General features: G+C 40.8%; 1 protein-coding gene across 23 annotated transcripts in view; it reads right to left on the bottom strand.

The window, feature by feature from the left end:
- DISP1 (dispatched RND transporter family member 1) overlaps nt 1–19,584 on the bottom strand; it is a 198,634-nt gene that overhangs the window by 17,051 nt on the left and 161,999 nt on the right. For 21 of the 23 annotated variants that reach the window (XM_065589400.1, XM_065589402.1, XM_065589394.1 and 18 more), the window contains one exon: nt 1,650–1,679. Coding sequence is in view for 11 of the 23 variants with exons in the window: in XM_065589385.1 (XP_065445457.1) it covers nt 1,650–1,679 (30 nt within the window). In the remaining 12 variants the exon portion in view is untranslated. Of the gene's footprint in view, nt 1–1,649; nt 1,680–2,781; nt 3,050–5,922; nt 8,383–19,584 lie in introns of those variants that run through there. The other 2 variants (XM_065589401.1, XM_065589390.1) reach the window with 2 other exon arrangements.

The raw sequence follows: 19,584 nt of genomic DNA on the forward strand, positions 1-19,584 counted from the left end.
ATGCAAAAAAAAAAAAAAGGCATGAGTATGTGTATCAAATAGATTCACAATAATTTTAAGTCGCCTCTGACAAATCTGGAAATATCTTTCCCTTTCCAGACAGCGCACGTTTTTGAGATACAGTAATTAATTCTCTTTTCTCAACTTCAAATTTTCAGATTTTGTCTGTCTGAGCTTCATTTGGCACCAGTAATGACACTGGTGTAAAGCAAGAAATCTCTTCAAGTGATTTGTCCACAAACAACTGAGATCCTGAGTTGTTATTCAAAAGGAAAAGCTGGTCTCTCCACTTCTTCTTATTTCGGAGGTGGGAGCTTTAAAATTAAATTGTAGTTCTTCCCCTAAAAGGCAAGCCGTGGATTTGACCTGAATTTAAAAAAATGTGGGTGCATTGACCTGAAGATGAAAGTGACTGGCCTCAGACCTCTGCCCCCAATTCAGAAAAGCAATTAAGCATCTGCTTAAATCCACCCCTATTCAAGAAAGAACTCAAATTTAAAAACGGCACGCTTTAAGTTAAATATGTGTTTAAGAGCTTTCCTGATTCAAGGCCTCAGTTTCCTGCCTTATACCAGCTGACTAAACCCACCAATACATTGGTGCAACTGACTGAGAAGAGTCAGAGGACTGGGCCAGACTGGTAAGCAAGTCATTTCTTCGGCCATTCAGTAGTCCGAATCAAGTGGAAGTTCCCACTAGCCACAAAGTTCATAGCTGCCTGAAATTTATTTTATGCCAAAACATCTGCTGCATTCAGTCTAGTCTGTAGTACGTTAACATTTCCTACACTGCTTTGTGGTATGGTGCTCCTCTTTCCTAATCTACCCAATCCATATATTTGTGATTCTTTACTTGCCTCGCTGCACTTCTAATGAGCTGGGAAATCATGTTTGCATACTAAGCAATAAAACAATGCTTAGGAGTTCTCCATTGTGAATCTGTATCTCTGTGTATAAGAAGAAAAACCTGGTTCATAACAGTCTGGTTGTACACAAAAAGATATATACAACTTTTCAAAATGTCTAGTTGGTGTATATTTAAGAGGTTTTCATTGTTTCATGTACAGTGGAAATGTATTTGATTGGATTTATATGCAGTATATTCACTGAACAGATCTATTATTTACTGAGGGCAATTCCTGCACCTGGATTATTCCTTTAACATGTGTTCATTTGAAATGGTATCTAATATTTCAGGTGCATGAACATTTTGGGTAGGCCATTCTCCTTTCTACCATTAACCATGCTGTATTTTTGTTTAAGAGTAGGAAAGATTATTGCAATGCCCTCTCCTGAGCTTTTAAAATCAAGCTGTTTTATAATTATTGGTGTTGGACCAGAGAGTTTCTGGTGGTACACTCAGGAGCAGGACTGTGGTCAGCTGTGCACACGCGCACACACACACACACGCACACACACACACACACACACACAATTTGTAAAGAAAATAAAATTAAAAAAGAATCAGAAGACAACACGGGATATTTGTCCAAAATTAGTATTATTCTTTCCATCTGCTTTTAGAAGGAAACCTAGTCATATGCACAACAGCTAATTTTACAATACACTAACACCTTTGTATGAGACATGGTTTTCTTAACACATGAGAGAACATGCACAAGATTTGTAAGTGCTTATACGGTACCTTACCTTTTTGGTAATTTGAATGGTCTGGCTGGTCTGAAAAGAAAAAAAAAGAATTATCGAACATAAACAAAATGCACTAATACTTATGCACTAATATTTTTTTCCTGTGCAGTTCCGGGGAAGAAAATATTTTAAATTGGCATATTCTATCGTGGCATTATCCAGAAAACTGGAACCCCCAAAGGTACCCAAATAAAACCTGTTTCAACTGCAAATGTTGTTGTTGCTTCTTTACTAGAAATCTAGCTCTACCAAAGTTATTCTGAATAGCAAGAGAGAACAGGCACAAATGTATTGGTTGCGAATACTTTCTCTTCTTCAAATGGATCTTAGTTCATGGAGTAATAATCTTCAGTATACACTTCATATTTTAAAAAATTGTAATTAAGATGACCAAAAAGCAGTCTCTGGGGGAAAACCATAAATCCACTTAAAGATTCAGTATCTATGGATATGACAAACAGATGTTCCGAAGATGCAACTAAAACCACAGTTTCAGGTAAAGCATGAACTTGGTTTACTTTCAATAGTCATCTTTAATACTGTTTCTATATTCCGTAGATAGAAGACACTAACTAAGAGACCATTTTTCACCAAAAAAAGTCACTTTATAGTACTAAATTCTCAGTTCTCTAAAAGAGTACAGATTTGCTAATTCCCACACCACTGCATTAACGGCTCAAAATTTATGAGGGCTTCTGAGATTGTTCCAGAAGCAACTAAAAGAAAAATCAGTTTGTCTAAAAATAAGATACATTGTCCCTGCAAAAGATACTGAGTGAAATCCTGGCTCTGGGGAATTAACTGTACCATTATAAGCATCTTTGAACAGGTATAGCTGTGTCCACACTAGGGTGTTGTACTGCTTTAACTACATATGTTACTAAACCAATATAGTTATGGTGACAAAAACAAAGAAACAAAAACCACCCGTGTATAAAAAGTTAGGACTGCCCCTAAAGAGTTAGGACTCATTTAGACAAAGCAGAAAGCACAATCTTATGTAGAATAACTTAACATACCACTTCACAGATATGCTGACCAGCATAGCTGTGATAAGAAAGGAATAATCAAAAATATGTTTTTCAAGCAATACTCTAATTCAAAGCATAAAATAAGCTACACGTTAGCATACCTATTACTGGGCATCATCAATGACACACTCCTTACATCAGCTGTGAAGATGAAAGAACAGATAAAGCTAGACAAACTAAACCTAGTTTCTAATCCATCTTTTAAGCATCATGGCTAAGTGCATGTGGTCGGTGTCAAATGATACAGAGAATAACTACAACTCTTAACTACTTAATTCCTGATAAATAGAAAAATATAAAGATAAAGATAAATTAAAATGACATAGCATTTTAAATGTAACTGTACTTTAGAAATACAAAGGAATCACAAGAAAACAAACATTTTCATTTTATAACCAAAACAGGATGGAAAGTCCTTAAAAAAACAAAAACAAAACTAAACCTTGTAGACAGATATGTTTCACTGTAGTTTGTCCTCAGCTTTTAGAATATTAAATAAAGCATTTATTTTCCTACTGTTGGGCTACAGAAACTGATATTTTGATTAAACCCAAACTGACGACTTCAAGAAGTTGAACACATATTTGTAAATAATCATGGAACTCATCACTATTGATGGAGCAGGTGCTCGTAATTCCCAGAATTTATAGGGAAAATGGAAAGTCTCATTGCATTTAGTGATGAACAAACTGGGAAACTTGAGGTAATGGAGGACTTGAAAAATCCATCTGCCACTGGAGAGTAAGCAGCTTTTCCTGACGCATAGAAGAACCTATGCCAACTTCTGCAGAATTTTAGTTTTCCTTTGACTTAATTAAACAAAGAGTTTCTATCCCTTGCTGTTGCGAAGATTAAATGCATTTCACATTTGGAAGGTTAACAACGCAGTGCTGTCTTGCTGGGTTGGAGAGGGAGAGGGAGAGGGAGAGGGAGAGGGAGAGAGAGAGAGAGAGAGAGAGAGAGAGAGAGAGAAAAAAAAAGACTGTAATACCCCTCTCTGCTGCTGTTGGTCCTGCTCCTCAGAGTTCTCCTATGATTTAACAGAGTGAAAACAGACTTGATAGTAGTTAGTTTTTACTGCTGCAATTCTGAAAACTGTGGGCAACCATCAAACTGACATCCCATCAATTGTACTACTGCTTGAGAAAGCTATGAGTAGCAGTGGAAACAGACATCAGAGCTATTAACTGGGATATAAATGGAGGGAATATAGATTAGCAAACATTGCTCTGTGTTAGCAGCCAGGAAGCTGGAGGGAAGTGGTAGAATGGCAGAATGCCCAGTGCCCAGCTACAACAGCCAGGAAGCTGAGGAGGCATTGTGGAGCCCCTTACCTATGCAGCAGATAGGAGGCTTTGGGATGGGAAGGAGAAGAGAGAGAATGCTCCTTCCCTCCAACCGCCAAAGGGGGCTGGTAACTGGCACATTTGAAACCTTCCTTTTAGCTGGAGGGTAATATGAAAGATGGAATCTCTTAAGTGGGATCTAGGAATCCCTAAGCGGGATCTAGTAGGAATCTCATCACCCTTCCCCATTTCTAGGAGTAGAGGGACTGGACTTCTCACTATGGTTCTACCTCTGGACAGTGGGGCCTTCCCATCTTTCACAATGGACTCTGGAAAGTAGATTAAGTTCTCTGGCAAAGAGGTGCCTGCAAAAAATTTTTAAGCCTTGATGTAACAACCTTGATCTAGATTCAAAACTCCCAGCCTAGATGGTAAACTCTGTCAGGCAATCATTGGGCCTTTATTGTCTCTGAAAAGCACGACACGCTTATAAATCTTTATATAAATGTTAAAAGAAAAAAAATCTCCATGGAAGAAGTTAAGATAGGGTATCATTTTTCCACCTACATTAGAGACCTACTTAGAACATCAATTTTATGTATGGGTTTCTCTGTCATGTTCATCATCGTAGCAAGTAAGCATCACACAAACAGTAAACCTGCACTTATCCTCACAACATCCATAGGGAAGGGTTATAATTCTCTATTTACAGATCAGAAACTCAAACAGAGACATTAAGGTCAAAATTACCACATGGCCACTAACTTTGGATGTCCAGTGTGAGAAACTTAAAACAGAGATGCTGAAAAGTCTCAACTTCAGATGAGGTCAATGCAGTTACCTCTGAAAAAACATCAAATTAGAAAGCCAAAATTTGTAGCATCCAAAACTAGTGGACTCTCTCAAAATGTTATGCCTAAGTGACTTGCCCAAGATCACACAGGAATTCTGTTGCAGAGTTAGGAACAGATCCCAGATCTACTCATTCCCAGTACAAGACCATCCTTCCTCTTTCAGCCCAATTGGCAGATAACTGGTTTGTAGAAGTCAGTGTGGCTGAGTGCTCTGAATGTGGTAAGGACAAAGTTCTGCAGATCACTCTCAAGGTATCACCAATACATGGAGAGGTTTCTACCCAAAATTATTTGAATCAGATTTGAGTAGCAATAAGACCATGTATGAAAAGAAATGTTCACATAAACCAACAAGCTTATGGATTACCTCAAAGCCAAAAGGCTTATAAACAAGAATGAACAAAGGACAAATTAGCTAGAAAGCTATAATTAAATGCTCAAGAATTTTTCAGAATGACAGCCACTCTCAATTTAAGGTATCATTCCATGTAACTATACAAATTATGAACCTCTACCTTCATTCATGTAATAAAAAAGGTCAAAGCTCTGGTGGCATGATCAACTCTTTTGAGTAGAGGGCTAAGGGAAGAAAACGAAGGAAAGATTTTTGAAATCTGACTGTACACTCAGGTTGAAGTGCAAGAGAGAGGTGGATATCTACACTCTTATCTTTAGTACCAACCAATTTCTAGCCTTTAGAAATAAAAGATTTGCATTCCAATGCACGTTTTGTCACCTGTGAAAATGAATTTCATTCTCTAATCTGGACATTACTACAAATAACTGAACCACCACATTATTTGGCACATGTGGCAGCATGTTACCCAGAGAGATCGGTCTGGTACTGGAACGGTATGGGCTGTTGCAAGCAGATTTGTGATGTGTTGGCAGGGTTATGTAGAGAAGTTTGCCAAGCACATGCCTGACTCACATCAATTCCAATAGCCTTCACTCTAATCAGTAGATAATTAAACGATAAAAATGAAAGATTAAGTAAGTGGCTGCTCTATAGAGACAAATACTCTCCTCTCCACAAAACTGGCTTTCCACTGAGGTGCTCCAGAGACCAGAACACTCCCCTTTCCCCAACCACTCCACTCACCTCAGGCTGCAGAGCTGCTGCAGTAGTTTCCATGGCAGCTACCCCCTCTCTTCAACCCTTAACCATGGCCACACCTCTACCCCTGTCCCCAAAATACCCCCAGAAGGTGGTCTGGTTGGAACAATGTATTGCTGAAGTATGCTGTGACACCTTCCCAGCAGAACTGCAACAGCAGCTGCTGCCTGTTCAGTCAGACAAGGCTGGATAGGGAACTGTGTTCATTTTGCATCTGTTTCATAATTAGGGCTCACTGAACATTTCCATTAAAAGTCTATAATGAGGAGTCTTTGTACAAAATGTTGTTCCTAGGCAAAAATCTCATTTTCTTTTATACAAGAAAAACAACAACAAAACCCCAACTTTAATATTTTTGTGAAAACAAAACCCCTCAAATGCACATTTCCCTTCTGTTTCCTCTCTGCACAAAGTATATTCAGTGCTGAACAAATGAGGATGATTAAGTCCTTCAAGTCTGGGAAGGTTAAAGGTCACACCTGCTATCAAATTGTTTTTTTTTCCAAAAGGCATGCATAAAAAAAATTCTGTGTACACCAGAATGAATTCCAGCAGTGTAACCAATACCTTGCAGCTGTTACAATATCTTTATTACACTGGTCAGTAGGAAAAGTTATCCCCACAAACTTCACTAAAAATTCTTTCGTTATGCCCTAAAATACAGAAATGCAAAGCAAAATGGATCTTTCCTTCTTAATTAATTAATCCTACTGTGTGTAGTTTTTAAAACACTGTACTTCTATTTAATTAATTTATATAAGTCTATTAAACTCTAAAGAAAGTTTTGGTGAGAAAAAGATCGTTCATCAATCTTCATGAGAAAGGAACTGTAGGTTTTGTAATAACTTCACCGAACGCACTAACAGTGTACGTAAGTTACCCATATAAGAAAGCCTAGCTGGAGGGGATTCAAATTCAACTCAAAGCTAAAATACCTCTGTGCTTAGCACAACAGGGGTAATGCTGAAAAGTGATATGGCAAGGATTTAAGATGGGACAATGAAGGATTGAATTGCTGCATCACAGCACTAGTACAATTTCAGTAAATGCTATAGAAAAGACTGGAGAGGGGACCTTGTGGTGGACCTGAACTCATCCACAATTTACTCCACCATGATAGTTGCAGCCCTCATACCCCATTCCATCCTTCCCAAATGGTTCATCCAGAGGCACAGAAGACCATACTCAGAGCTGTTTTAGGCTGTGTGCAGCAAAAGCACAATGCATCAGTTCACATTAGAAAGTTTCCTTCTGTAACCTCGACGAGCAATTTCGTTTTTATTTTAAACAGCGGGGAGCACGGTGTTCTGCCACATTCTGTCTCCAATGCTCTACACTGGAGCCAAAGTATGTTCTTAGTAACACCCAGGTATTCCCATAGACATCAATGGAGTTGCACGGATGTAACAGAGGGGACAGTTTGGCCCCAAACTCTTATCCTTTGGATATAACAAAAGTATTATTATTTCACATCAGGTCCCTAACTTTCACCTGGCTGTTTCCTTACATAAAGCAATGTTGCATTAGCATGTGCCTCTCTACAGATTCATAAAAATGTAGGGCTGGCAGTGACCTCAAAAGGTCATCTAGTCCACGCCTTGTGCTGAGGCAGTATCAAGTATATCTTGACAGGTGCTGGTCAAAACTATTCTTAAAAACCTCCAATGGTGGAGATTCTCCAGCTGGACCCAGGACAGACCCCGGAAGCACCCCACGAGGTAAGCCCTCCTGGTTTGGCAGTGACCCATTGATAACTACTCCGAGTACTGTCAGACAGTTCTGCACCCACCTTATAGTAATTTCATCTAGACCACATTTGCCTAATTTGTTCATAGGAATGTCATTTGGGACTGTGTCAAAAGCCTTACTAAAAGCAAGATGGATCAATATGAAACTGTGCTAATTGAATTTAATGCTCATCAATAAAAGTTATGCATGGTCTGGTGCTTTTAGCAATCTCTTTGGTTCTTTGACCTAAAGTGCGTTAGAGGAAAACAATTTGCAAGAAACCCAAACATGTTTAAGGACAAGTGGTGCTCTTTAAAATTACATAGAGCTTTTTTCTCAGCCCTCCCATTGCACTTCTAGGTTGGGAGAAACTCTCTTTACTCCACAGATAGGAACTGTCACACTGGATCATTACTACATGCTCCAGGAGGTGCTAGAAATGCTACCGAAGGCCAGTTTGGATTAACCAACCGACAAGGCCATGGGAAAACTAGCAAAATAAGGTGTGGTTTGAAACATATTTAACCAACAAATGTTCACTTTAAAAAGGACTTTCCACAGTCTAGACAGTGCAAATTGTGTTTAAAAACGTGCTAGCTGGGTTGACAAATGACCGGTCAGCATTCTTTTTAAAGCATGACTTGCCTTTTCTACGCTAATGTTTAAAAACCTTGTTGGTTAAATCCTGTTAGCTAAACACATTTCAAAACACAACCTACTATAGCCAGTTCCTTCCAAAACTTAAAAAAAAAAATATTATAACCATATTCTTGTTACCCACATAAGTGTTCTCCAAATCCTGCTAAGTTCCTGACCTTTTCAAATGTTACCTTGTGATAATTTAATTGAATGTCCCCTCATTAATGTATTATTAGAAAAAGTGAACAGAAGTTCCTGACCCACATTCTCTATACCATTCATTAATTTGTATGCTTTTATTAGATTCTCTCTCAAAGGTCTACTCTTCAAGATAAACAGTTCCAGTTTATTCTATTTCTCTTCAAGAGATTTTTTCCATGACTAACTATTCTTGTCACTCGTTTCTGAACCTCCTCTATTTCTGCTATATCCTTTTTGAGATGGGATGACAAGAAATGAACCCGGTATTCCAAAAGGGGAGATATTGATTTATATAACATTTTCTTTTAGCACTATTCTTAATCATATTCCTTATATCCTAACATTTTGTTTGCCCTCCCTTTTCTTTTCTTTATGGCTGCCCCACAGCCACCCAAGGAGTTCATAAAGCTCTTCGCTGTGATGGTCAGGTCTTTTTATCCAAATTGTTACAGCTAACTTGGAACTCAGTAAGGTACATGAGTAATTCACATTATTCCTTTATATGCGCATTACTTTGCATTTGTCAGCATTTACTTTAACTACAGTCATGTTTCTCATTTAGCTAGCATGGTTAGGTCTCTCTGAAGGTCCCCCAGTCTTGATTACTCTAAACAGCTGTATGTTAACATACATACATACAGCTAATTTTGACACTTCATTCTTCAACCCTTTCCCCGATCATTAAACACCAGCCTTAGTATGAAATCTTGTGGCACCCCACCGTTATCCTTTCACCGGGAGAACTGACCATTTAAGCTTGTTTTCTCTCTCTTAGCCAGTTTATGATCCAGCCCATGATTTTGCCTCTCACACTTAGTTTCCTACAATGACGCTTCAAAAAAGTGCTAAAACAATACTTCTTTATACTTTTGCCCTAGAAGTCACAGAGAACTGGCATCTAGTTATTCCTGGCAGATCTTATAGATAGTGGGACAAGAATATGGGTTCTGTTCTATTTGTGTACAGTCCCTTAGTACAATAGGGGTCTGTCCCATGATTAGGACTCCTATGTACTACTGCACAAAAAATAAACAAACAACAATTAAAGGAATTTACATACCCAAAAAGGCTTAGTATACAAAATTAGCCTCAAAGTAATTGTAGCTACTAACAAAGAAATGTCAAGAGCCCTTCTGTTCCCATACCACATAACTAAGGTAAAACAGTTGTTTAAACCGTTGTTCAAGCTGTGCAGAGCACATATCTGTCTATCTAGGATCCCAAAAATGCCCCCCCATCATTGAAATACCTTAAGCATCTCCCAAATATTTCTGGATTTCTCCTTAACATATTTGTTAAACCAGAAAGCGTTAGTTCTATTTTACCAATGGGGATCTCAGACAGAGACAAGTAAAGTGATTCACCCAAGTTCATATAAGAAGACTACGGGAGAGTAAGGAATGGAATCCCCTTTCCTTCCTAACATGAAACTCAAATAAATCTTTATTTATGCAGGCCTAATAGTAAACAATTGGATTCTAAGCACCTCATCACTTGAGACACAAAGTAAATCTAGACAAAACACTAGATATCATATTGAACGGGACAATCCTGTACTGGCAGGATAATGGCTAGACCAATGGCTTCCAATCTGTAGTTCACAGAGAGTTGGCTGCTCAAAGTGCTGGCTGTTCTCCTTGGCTTCAGCTACTAAGTTACACTAAAAGTTGAAAATACATTAAATATTTTCCACATAAACAATTGCTGCAATTGCAATAAGGATATTAAGTTATCACCAGTAAGATGGTCCACCCTGATAACAAATAGCTGAGAAGGTGGTTCATGAGAATCACTCTAATGAGATGTAGGCCACTGTCAGAGACCGTTTAAGAACCCAGAAGTCAGACAATTTAATAGGTCTTCTCCAGCTCCAATTTCTGTGATTAAGGTCAAAGACCATTTATACTTTACTGAATGAGGCCCTCACCTCCATCTTCCTACTGCAACAACTTGCATCACTGTATTTCATTTTGCTCTGAAGTTCACTCTTAAGAGTCAAAATATTAAGTTACAAATAGCTATACTTACTGGAAGACTTATCAATAGAAAGACCTCTGTTCAAGGATTATGAAGTAGTTAACACTGGCATTTTATTTTGCCCAAGGGAAGTTCTCCCCTTTGTTGGTAGATCTGGTTACAAGTAGTGATAAAACAGCTTTTTATCATCTACTACACTGAGGAATAAGCTAAAACCCTGCAAGACAGAACTAGATCTGCATCACATTGTACATCTTCCATCAGAATTTACAACAGAAGCGAAATTCCTACCAGGAAAATAACTATGCTTTCAGCATACTGTTCACCATCAGAACCACTTCAATCATTTTAAATGGTTCTTTTGTAATTAAACTGGAAACAACATCTGATCATTTAAACTATCAGTTTAAGAGGCTGAGCAACAACTCAACCAACAAATCCAGATGATTAGATCAAGTTACCCTAAAACGTTTAACAAACCATACTGATTTAATTATCAGTTATGTTGTATGACACCTTTCCTTGATTCTAACCACAGACTGGCTCTTGAAACAGTTTAACCACGTGGTGTTTGCACCCTTGGGCCTTGGCTACACTTGCGAGTTACAGCTCAATAAAGCCTCTCACAGCGCTGTACCTCACTCCCCGTCCACACTGGCAAGGCACGTACAGTGCTGTGTCTCCACAGCTACAGCACTGCTGGTACTCCACCTCCCCGAGTGGAATAAAGATTATTGCGCCACCGCTGCTGCGCTGCGGCGCCAGCGTGGCCGCCCAATGCACTCTGATTGGCCTCCAGAAGTATTTGGCAGTATCCCACAATGCCTGTTCTAGCCACTCTGGTCATCAGTTCAAACTCTACTGCCCTGGCCTCAGGTGACCAACCATCAGACCCGCCCTTTAAATTCCCTGGCAATTTTAAAAATCCCCTTCCTGTTTGCTCAGCCAGGCGTGGAGTGCTATCAGCGAATCTTTCCACCACGCGCCAAGCGAGCCCCAGTATGGAGCAATGGCGAGTTGCTGGAACTCATCAGTGTTTGGGGGGAGGAAGCTGTCCAGTCCCAGCTGCGCTCCAGCCGTAGGAATTACGATACCTTCGGGCAGATATCAAGGGACATGATGGAAAGGGGCCATGACCGGGATGCACTGCAGTGCAGGATTAAAGTGAAAGAGCTGCGGAGTGCCTACCGCAAAGCCCACGAGGGAAACGGCTGCTCGGGTGCTCCCCCCGCGACCTGCCGATTCTACAAAGAGCTGGACGCGATCCTTGGGGGTGACCCCACCTCCACTCCGAGCACCACTATGGACACTTCAGAGTGGGAGGAGGAGGAGGAAAATGGGAGTGAGGGTGCTGGGGTGGGGGGAGACACCCTGGAATCTCTGGAAGCATGCAGCCAGGAGCTCATCTAGAGCCAGGAGGAAGGCAGCCAGTTGCAGTGGCTGGTACTCGGTGGAGAACAAACAGAAGAGCAGGTTCCCGGTAAGCAGCTTTTTTTCGGGAAGGAATTTTTTTGGTGCAGGCTCTTTGGGAGAGGAGGGTTAGGGCTGCATGCATGCCTAGATGCGGAATAGCGCATTGATGTGGTCTATCACATTGTGGTAATCGGCCTCGGTAATCTCTTTGAAAGTCTCATCCAGAATGTGGGGAATGCACTTGCGCAGGTTTCTTGGGAGAGCCACTGTGGTCCTGGTCCCAGTCAGGCTAACGTGTCCGCACCCCTGTGCCCCGAGGGGCAGGGGGACCATTGCTGCACACAGGCAAGCTGCATATGGGCCAGGGCGGAAGCCGCATTGCAGCAGAAGACCCTCCCTTGCTTCCCAGGTCACCCTCAGCAGCGAGATATCGTCCAGAACGAACTCCTGTGGAAAATGTTGCGACAGTGTTCAGTGTAGGTGCCCCCTGCAACTGTTGGCTCTCCCCAAGGCACAGAAACCCAGAGGACAGTGCAGCCCTGAAACAATCAGTCCCCCTTACTCACCATTTTGGGGCTCCCGTGGGTTATGTGCGCTCTCTTTGGGATGGGAAAATTATACTATTGTGTAGACTGTGTGTGCTCTCCTTAAGTGCGGGGAATCATTACTCTGTCTGATATAAACAATGCTGCCTCTGTTAAGTGTTGCATTTTGCCTTTACAGATGAAAACTTGAGATCTCAGCCGTCCGTGTTATCACTGGCTGAGAGACTGCAAAGAATCAGGAAGAGGCCGCGAAAAAGCAAAGAAGACATGCTGCAAGAAGTGATGAAGCAATCTCTTAAAGAGAATCAAAAAGCGCATGAGTGGAGGGACAGCAAAGGCAGGATCCATCAGGAAAACGCAGCGCACCAGTGGCAAAGCACGGAGCACCGGCAGCAAAACACGGATTGGCTGATAAGCATCATGGAGTGCCAAGCGGACTCTATCTAGGCGCTCGTAGCCATGCAGGCGGAGCACTACCGCACCCGCCTCCCATCCCCGCAGCCCTTGTCCCAAAACTCTTTCCCTTGTGCCCCCATGTCACCTCCAACCCACTTTCCCCAACATCTGGGTTCTTACCACCACCAGCTGCCTCCAACACCTGTATCTTCACCACCCAGCCCTGAAAACTACGACCCTTACCCTCTGCACTCAACTCCATCACCATGCAGTATAGCCATCCTGAAGTGCAGCATTCATTGCACAGCACTCCAGACAGGACATACGCAAATCTGCGATTGTACCGTTCCCCACCCCACCCCCCTGCCCTTTCTGATTCCCAAGCGGTTGTGTTTCTTTTCAATAAATGGATTTTTTGTCTTTGAAAACATTCTTTATTATTGCATAAAGTAAAAGATACCTTAGTCCAGGAAAGAAACATGCACTGCAAGTCAGCTTACCAAACACAGATTCCTACTAACCACTGCACTTCATTCCCGTGTAGGGCACCAGACATTACAACTGGTTTTCAGCCTCAAATTGCTCCCTCAAGGCATCCCTAATCCTTGCAGCCCCGCGCTGGGCCCCTCTAATAGCCCTGCTCTCTGGCTGTGCAAATTCAGCCTCCAGGTGTTGAACCTCAGAGGTCCATGCCTGAGTGAATCTTTCACCTTTCCCTTCACAAATATTATGGAGGGTACAGCATGCGGATTTAACCGCGGGGATGCTGTGTTCGGCCAAGTCCAGCTTCCCATACAGAGATCGCCAGCGGCCCTTTAAACGGCCAAAAGCACACTCAACAGTCATTTGGCACCGGCTCAGCCTGTAGTTGAACCGTTCCATGCTGCTGTCAAGGCTCCCTGTGTAGGGTTTCATGAGCCACAGCATTAACGGGTAAGCGGGGTCTCCAAGGATCACAATGGGCATTTCGACTTCCCCTACTGTGATCTTCCGCTCTGGGGAAAAAAGTTCCGGCCTGCAGCTTCCTGAACACAGCAGTGTTCCGAAAGATGTGTGCGTCATGTACCTTTCTGGACCAGCCTGCGTTAATGTCAATGAAATGCCCACGGTGATCCACAAGCGCCTGGAGACCCATAGAGAAATACCCCTTCTGATTAATGTACTTAGATGCTAGGTGGGGTGGTGCCAGAATAGGAATATGCGTCCCATCTATCGCCCCTCCACAATTAGGGAAACCTATTTTTGCAAAGCCATCTACAATGTCCTGCACATTACCCAGAGTCACAGTTCTTCTGAGCAGGATGCGATTAATGGCCTTGCAAACGTGCATCAACACCATTCCAATGATCGACTTTCCCACTCCAAACTGGTTCGCAACCAATCGGTAGCTTTCTGGAGTTGCCAGCTTCCAGATTGCAATAGCCACCCGCTTCTCCACCAGCGGGGCAGCTCTCAATCTCGTGTCCTTGCGCCGCAGGGTGCGGGCGAGCTCCTCACACAGTCCCATGAAAGTGGCTTTTCTCATCCGAAAGTTCTGCAGCCACTGCTCATCATCCCAGATTTGCATGACGATGTGATCCCACTACTCAGTGCTTGTTTCCCGAGCCCAAAAGCGGCGGTCCACGGTGCTGAGCATGACCATGAATGCCACAAGCAAGTTCGTGTTGTACGCGTTACGCGACTCGATATCATCGTCGGACTCCTCGCTGTCACTTTGGATCTTAAGGAATAGCTTGACTGCCAAATGTGATGTGCTGGCGAGACTCGTCAGCATACTCCTCAGAAGTTCAGGCTCCATTTCCCGCAGACCGAAACGGAACACAGATCGCGCTGCATAGAAACTGTTGAAAGATGGCGTTGAAAGATGGCGCCAAATGTGGACGGAAACACAGGGATTGCTGGGATGTGAAGCGATGCATCACGGGGCATTGGAACAGGACCCAGAATGCCCCACACCCACGCCCCCTTCCCACAACCCATGGTGCCAGAATGGGAAGAGGTGCTCTGTGGGATAGCTGCCCATAATGCACCGCTCCCAATGCTGCTGCAAGTGCGGCAAATGTGGCTACGACAGTGCGCTGGCAGCTGTCAGTATGGACAGACTGCAGCGCTTTCCCTACTCAGCTGTACGAAGGCAGGTTTAACTCGCAGCACTGTACATCTGCAAGTGTAGTCATGGCCTTTATTTGGGCTTAACTTTGCTTATTTAGACCCAGAAAACTGGGAGTCTTAGACAACACACAGCAGAACATTGCACCAATGTTGTACAAGTTCTGACGATGCCGAATTCTTCATTTGATAACTGCTTTTGTTTTCCCCTTAGCGGAAAGCAGTAAGAAAGGTGCAGAAAAACTTCTGGTCAACTTAAATGTACATTTACAAGCAGTAATCCAGAATGCTTTTGTTTCCCTCTCTCTCTCTCTCATGTTGTTAGGATGATATGGGTCTTAAAATAATACTAACTAAAGGTTCATTATATCACAGTCTAAGGAAGTGACCTTGCAAAGACTTACACATGTGCTAACCCTTATGCATATGAATTATTACTTCAATGAGATAGTTCACATGCATTAAGTGATGCATGGATGCAAGTCTTTGCAGCATGGAGGCCAAAAATCAAATTTCATTACAGCTGTGACTAAAATATACATAGCATGTCATATTTTTACAACCGAGACATCCAGACTTAAGGGATCTCATGTTTTGCTTGTATTCTATCCCGCTCCTTGTGGGACATCTTGCCCTATGCTCACAGTAAACGTGAGCAACTAAAATTGCCTGTTTCTGCAAGGGAAGGAAGTGGAATTAAGAGAATCAGCAAAAAAGCTACACTCTCTAAATGCTGCTTGCTACCACTGATGACTTTGCCAAGGAAACTTCTGCTCTGGTGAGTTAGTGTAGCAAACATAATGCAAGAAATCCTGGCCCTACTGAAGTCCATGGCAAACCTCCACCAATGTCTTTCTGGTAGTAAACCTACATTAAATCCATTTGGCAGTTTACTGACCCACTTTTGAAAAAGCAAAACCACTTTAGACATCTACTGATCATAAGCTTTCAGTTGATGGCATGACATGCAGAATGGTTCAGCAGGAAAATAGGTTTCCGATGGGCAACAGATGTGTGAAGAGTTGAATAAAAGGATATACCGGTTTTGTAGATACTTAATTTGAGTTGGATATTTTTATTTTGATATTTAATGTCAGACTATAATTATATACTACACCTCTACCCCGATATAACACTGTCCCCAGGAGCCAAAAAATCTTAACGTGTTATAGGTGAAACCGCGTTATATCGAACTTGCTTTGATCCGCTGGAGTGTGCAGCGCCCCCCCCTCCCCCCGCGAGCACTGCTTTACGAATTCATGTTATATCGGGTTGCGTTATATCAGGGTAGAGGTGTATTTTAAAAATTAAAGCTTATATAATGTTCAGAAATATATACCCCATAGATGACTTTTAAATCTAATTCTCACATAAATGCTCCAAACTTTCTTTCATGCTGCCCCATATGGACGGAACATCCTTCCTGAATTTATTTGTAAGGCCTCCGACTCTGTATTTAAGCTCCTCAAGGAGACCCATTTTTGCCATTTTGACATCTGATTTATACTGAGATCCCTAAACAAATTAACCTTTCCACACTTCCCCTCCATGTTCCCCAAGAATAGACCAAGTATCACCTCATCCATTCTGTTTGCTGGTTGTGCCCCTTCCCCTAGTTTATAATCTGTTTGCCTGCCTTTAGATGGTGAGCGTGTTGGGACAGAAACCATGCCTTTTCTGTCTGGAGGCCACCCAGCACATTATGGGTGCTAATACACAAAACCCTACACACTAAGGATTTTATTTTTCCTCCATCTCCCTTTCACTATAGAACCTAGCTCTCTCAAGTTATATTCTGAGATAATAGTATATCACATTAAATGTACTCCAAACAGCTGCTCTCCAAACAGGGCAACCACTTTTAAGGACAATTCTTATATACACAACAAATAAGAATATTGCCAACAACACGCTTAAAATGTCTCATCACAGTTAACCATATCTGTAGTAATATTCTCAATGACAGAATTTATAAATTTAGTGCAAAGTAATTTCTTCTTCCTAAGACCTAAATGAAGTTTATATATTCTTTTCAAATGGCACTAAAAGCAAAGCTACACAATGCTTTGCAAGTTAAACAAAAGTTTTGAACTATTCAGGAAGACAATAAAAAGGCTTTTTATAATACCACCATGAATCACTATTTGAAAACAAGCCAATAACTAATTTGGAGCAGACTAATATTATTTCAAGATCCTTCATAAGTCAGAAGACATTTGTCTTATTTCCTTTCTTTATAATTACAGTGAAATTAACAGATCTGTTCTGGGACGTAAATGATTACTGGAGTAGTTTTCAGCAGCTTTTTTGGCACAAAGTTACTTCCTTACAAAATGTTATTTATATAAATATACATATTAAAAAACTAAGCTGTTATTATACTTCCCAGTTTAATGTAGCAATGTAAGGTCATGGTCCCATCTTGTAGGTCTCTGATGAACAGGAAATGAACAGGACCTAACAAAACACGATATATGTATGTGCAAAAAAAAAAAAAAAAAAAATCTATCAAATGACACCAGAAAGGACAAAACGGATGTTTTGCACTATTTTGTTACAAGCCAAACTAACTCAAATGAAGCATGTACAAATTTGACTCTGGAATCAGGAGGCTACAGATTTTCCATGTACTGTATTAGCACTTCAGCTGGTACATGCTTCAGTCTTCCTTCCTGTGCAGATGCAAGGACTTGTGAATGTAAGTTGCCAAAGGGGTCCACTTCTACTTATTGCACAGCCCTGCAGGTGTGGTAAACTTTGATCCACGTCTTTTTGAAGATAGGCAACAATCTATTAGAATTACTTCCAAAGTGCTAAATCGTCTAGACACATTATGGGGATGGGAAACATTACCTTTCTGTATCATTAAATCTTCTTTAAAAACACTCTGGCTTTACTTCAACAATTTTGTCCCCAGTTTAACAAAGTGCTCTGCTTAATAAGAATGGACTTAAGCATGTGCTTTAATGTTTTGCCAAATCAGGGCCTTTAAGGCCACACTCTGACCTAAATACACGAGCATAGCTCCCATTGAAGTCTATCGTATTTACATGTGAGTATTTGAGGGTAAAATGTCACCTTATGGACTTTATAGTCCTATGTATGTATCTACTCATGAGACTAGGCACTGAAGGCAAACTCATACCAGTCTGCCCAGGAAACCATCTTGCACTCAAAATTACTCACATGAGCAATATCAGCTACAATGCAAATGTAACCCACCCTTTGTGCTGGATCCAGAGGACGATAGTCAATTACAGACCAACTACAGAGCCTACATTTTTATCTCAAGCTGTTGAAACTTGTGCTTTTTAAGCACAGAAGTTTACTGGTTCAATCCCTGTCAGTCAAAATGGTGGTTATGAACATTTGCATGAACATTTACATATAAATTCACATCCATTTAATGAAAATAAATCTTTGAAAGCCATTTTGGATTCTCCACAATATAAAATGAGTTTGAGATATAGTCATGTAACCATTAATATGTAAGTGTGCATACAGACAAGTTGTACAGGAAGTCAATAATTCAGTGGACAGTTAACCTAACTAAACTGCATTTCTACTTAGGATGTTCCACAGTCATATCACAGAGCTATTCCGATATTAGAATTTTTAGAGCCACAATTACATTAATTTTTTTTTAAATAGCAGCATATAACAATGCATATTCAACAGCAGTACTAAAACATTAAAGTGACTTAATATACCCATTATTTTATTTTAAAAAAAAAAGGCTTCTCTAATCCATTGCTGACTTTGCCTATTAAATTCACTCATCTTGTTCAGATATCATCTACTTTATTTCCTGAGAAGAAATTCATTATTTGAATCTGGTTTACTTATTAAGAAGCAAGTGAGAAAAAATTCAGGACTTGGTGAAAACTTCAGTGGTTCAGTATTTTATTTATGGAAAAGAATAAAAGCAGTGCTAGATTACTGGATAAATTAAAGAAAATGGGATTAATGTAATCAGTGTTTGTCAGCATAAAAAAAGTTATAAGAAGAATAAAAAGTCAGCATAAAACCATCCGTCAATGGAATCAACTAGATACACAATGAATTTTTAAATTATAACATAAAAATTCTGCAGAAGTATTTTCCTAGGGGATATGACAGTGAATACTGGAAATGTGAGAAAAAAAATAATTTGATCATTGTTTCTAATGATCCTTTTCTCAACATTCATGAAATCTTTGCAGTTTTCTTAAAAGGCAAACACAAGCCTGCAGACTCCAATTAGATTCCATGGTCTAGTCACCAAAATTTTGTTTTCCAGTCTACAAAATTCCATAATGCCGCTAAGAGTTGGCATTCACTAAATCACTATTCTGTGGTCTGCTAGTTAGTATATGGGACTGGGAGTAGGGAAAACCAGGTTCTGTTCACAGCTCTGCTACTGATTTGCTATGTAAAATTGGGAAATTAATTCAGGACAGATCATGATATCCTTACTCACAGTGAATAGTACCTTACACTAGGAGTAGTCTCACTGGAGTCAATAGGAATACTTGAGAAGGTAGTGAACATGAGTAGAGGTTTCACAATCTAGCCCTCAGTCTCGGATCTCCAAAGGTATTTAGGCTCCTAGCTTCCACTGAAATCATTGGAAGTTCGCAGCCTAAACACTGTTCAGGAT

This window comes from Chrysemys picta, chromosome 3 (assembly GCF_011386835.1).
Source record: "Chrysemys picta bellii isolate R12L10 chromosome 3, ASM1138683v2, whole genome shotgun sequence".
Classification (NCBI taxonomy): domain Eukaryota; kingdom Metazoa; phylum Chordata; order Testudines; family Emydidae; genus Chrysemys; species Chrysemys picta.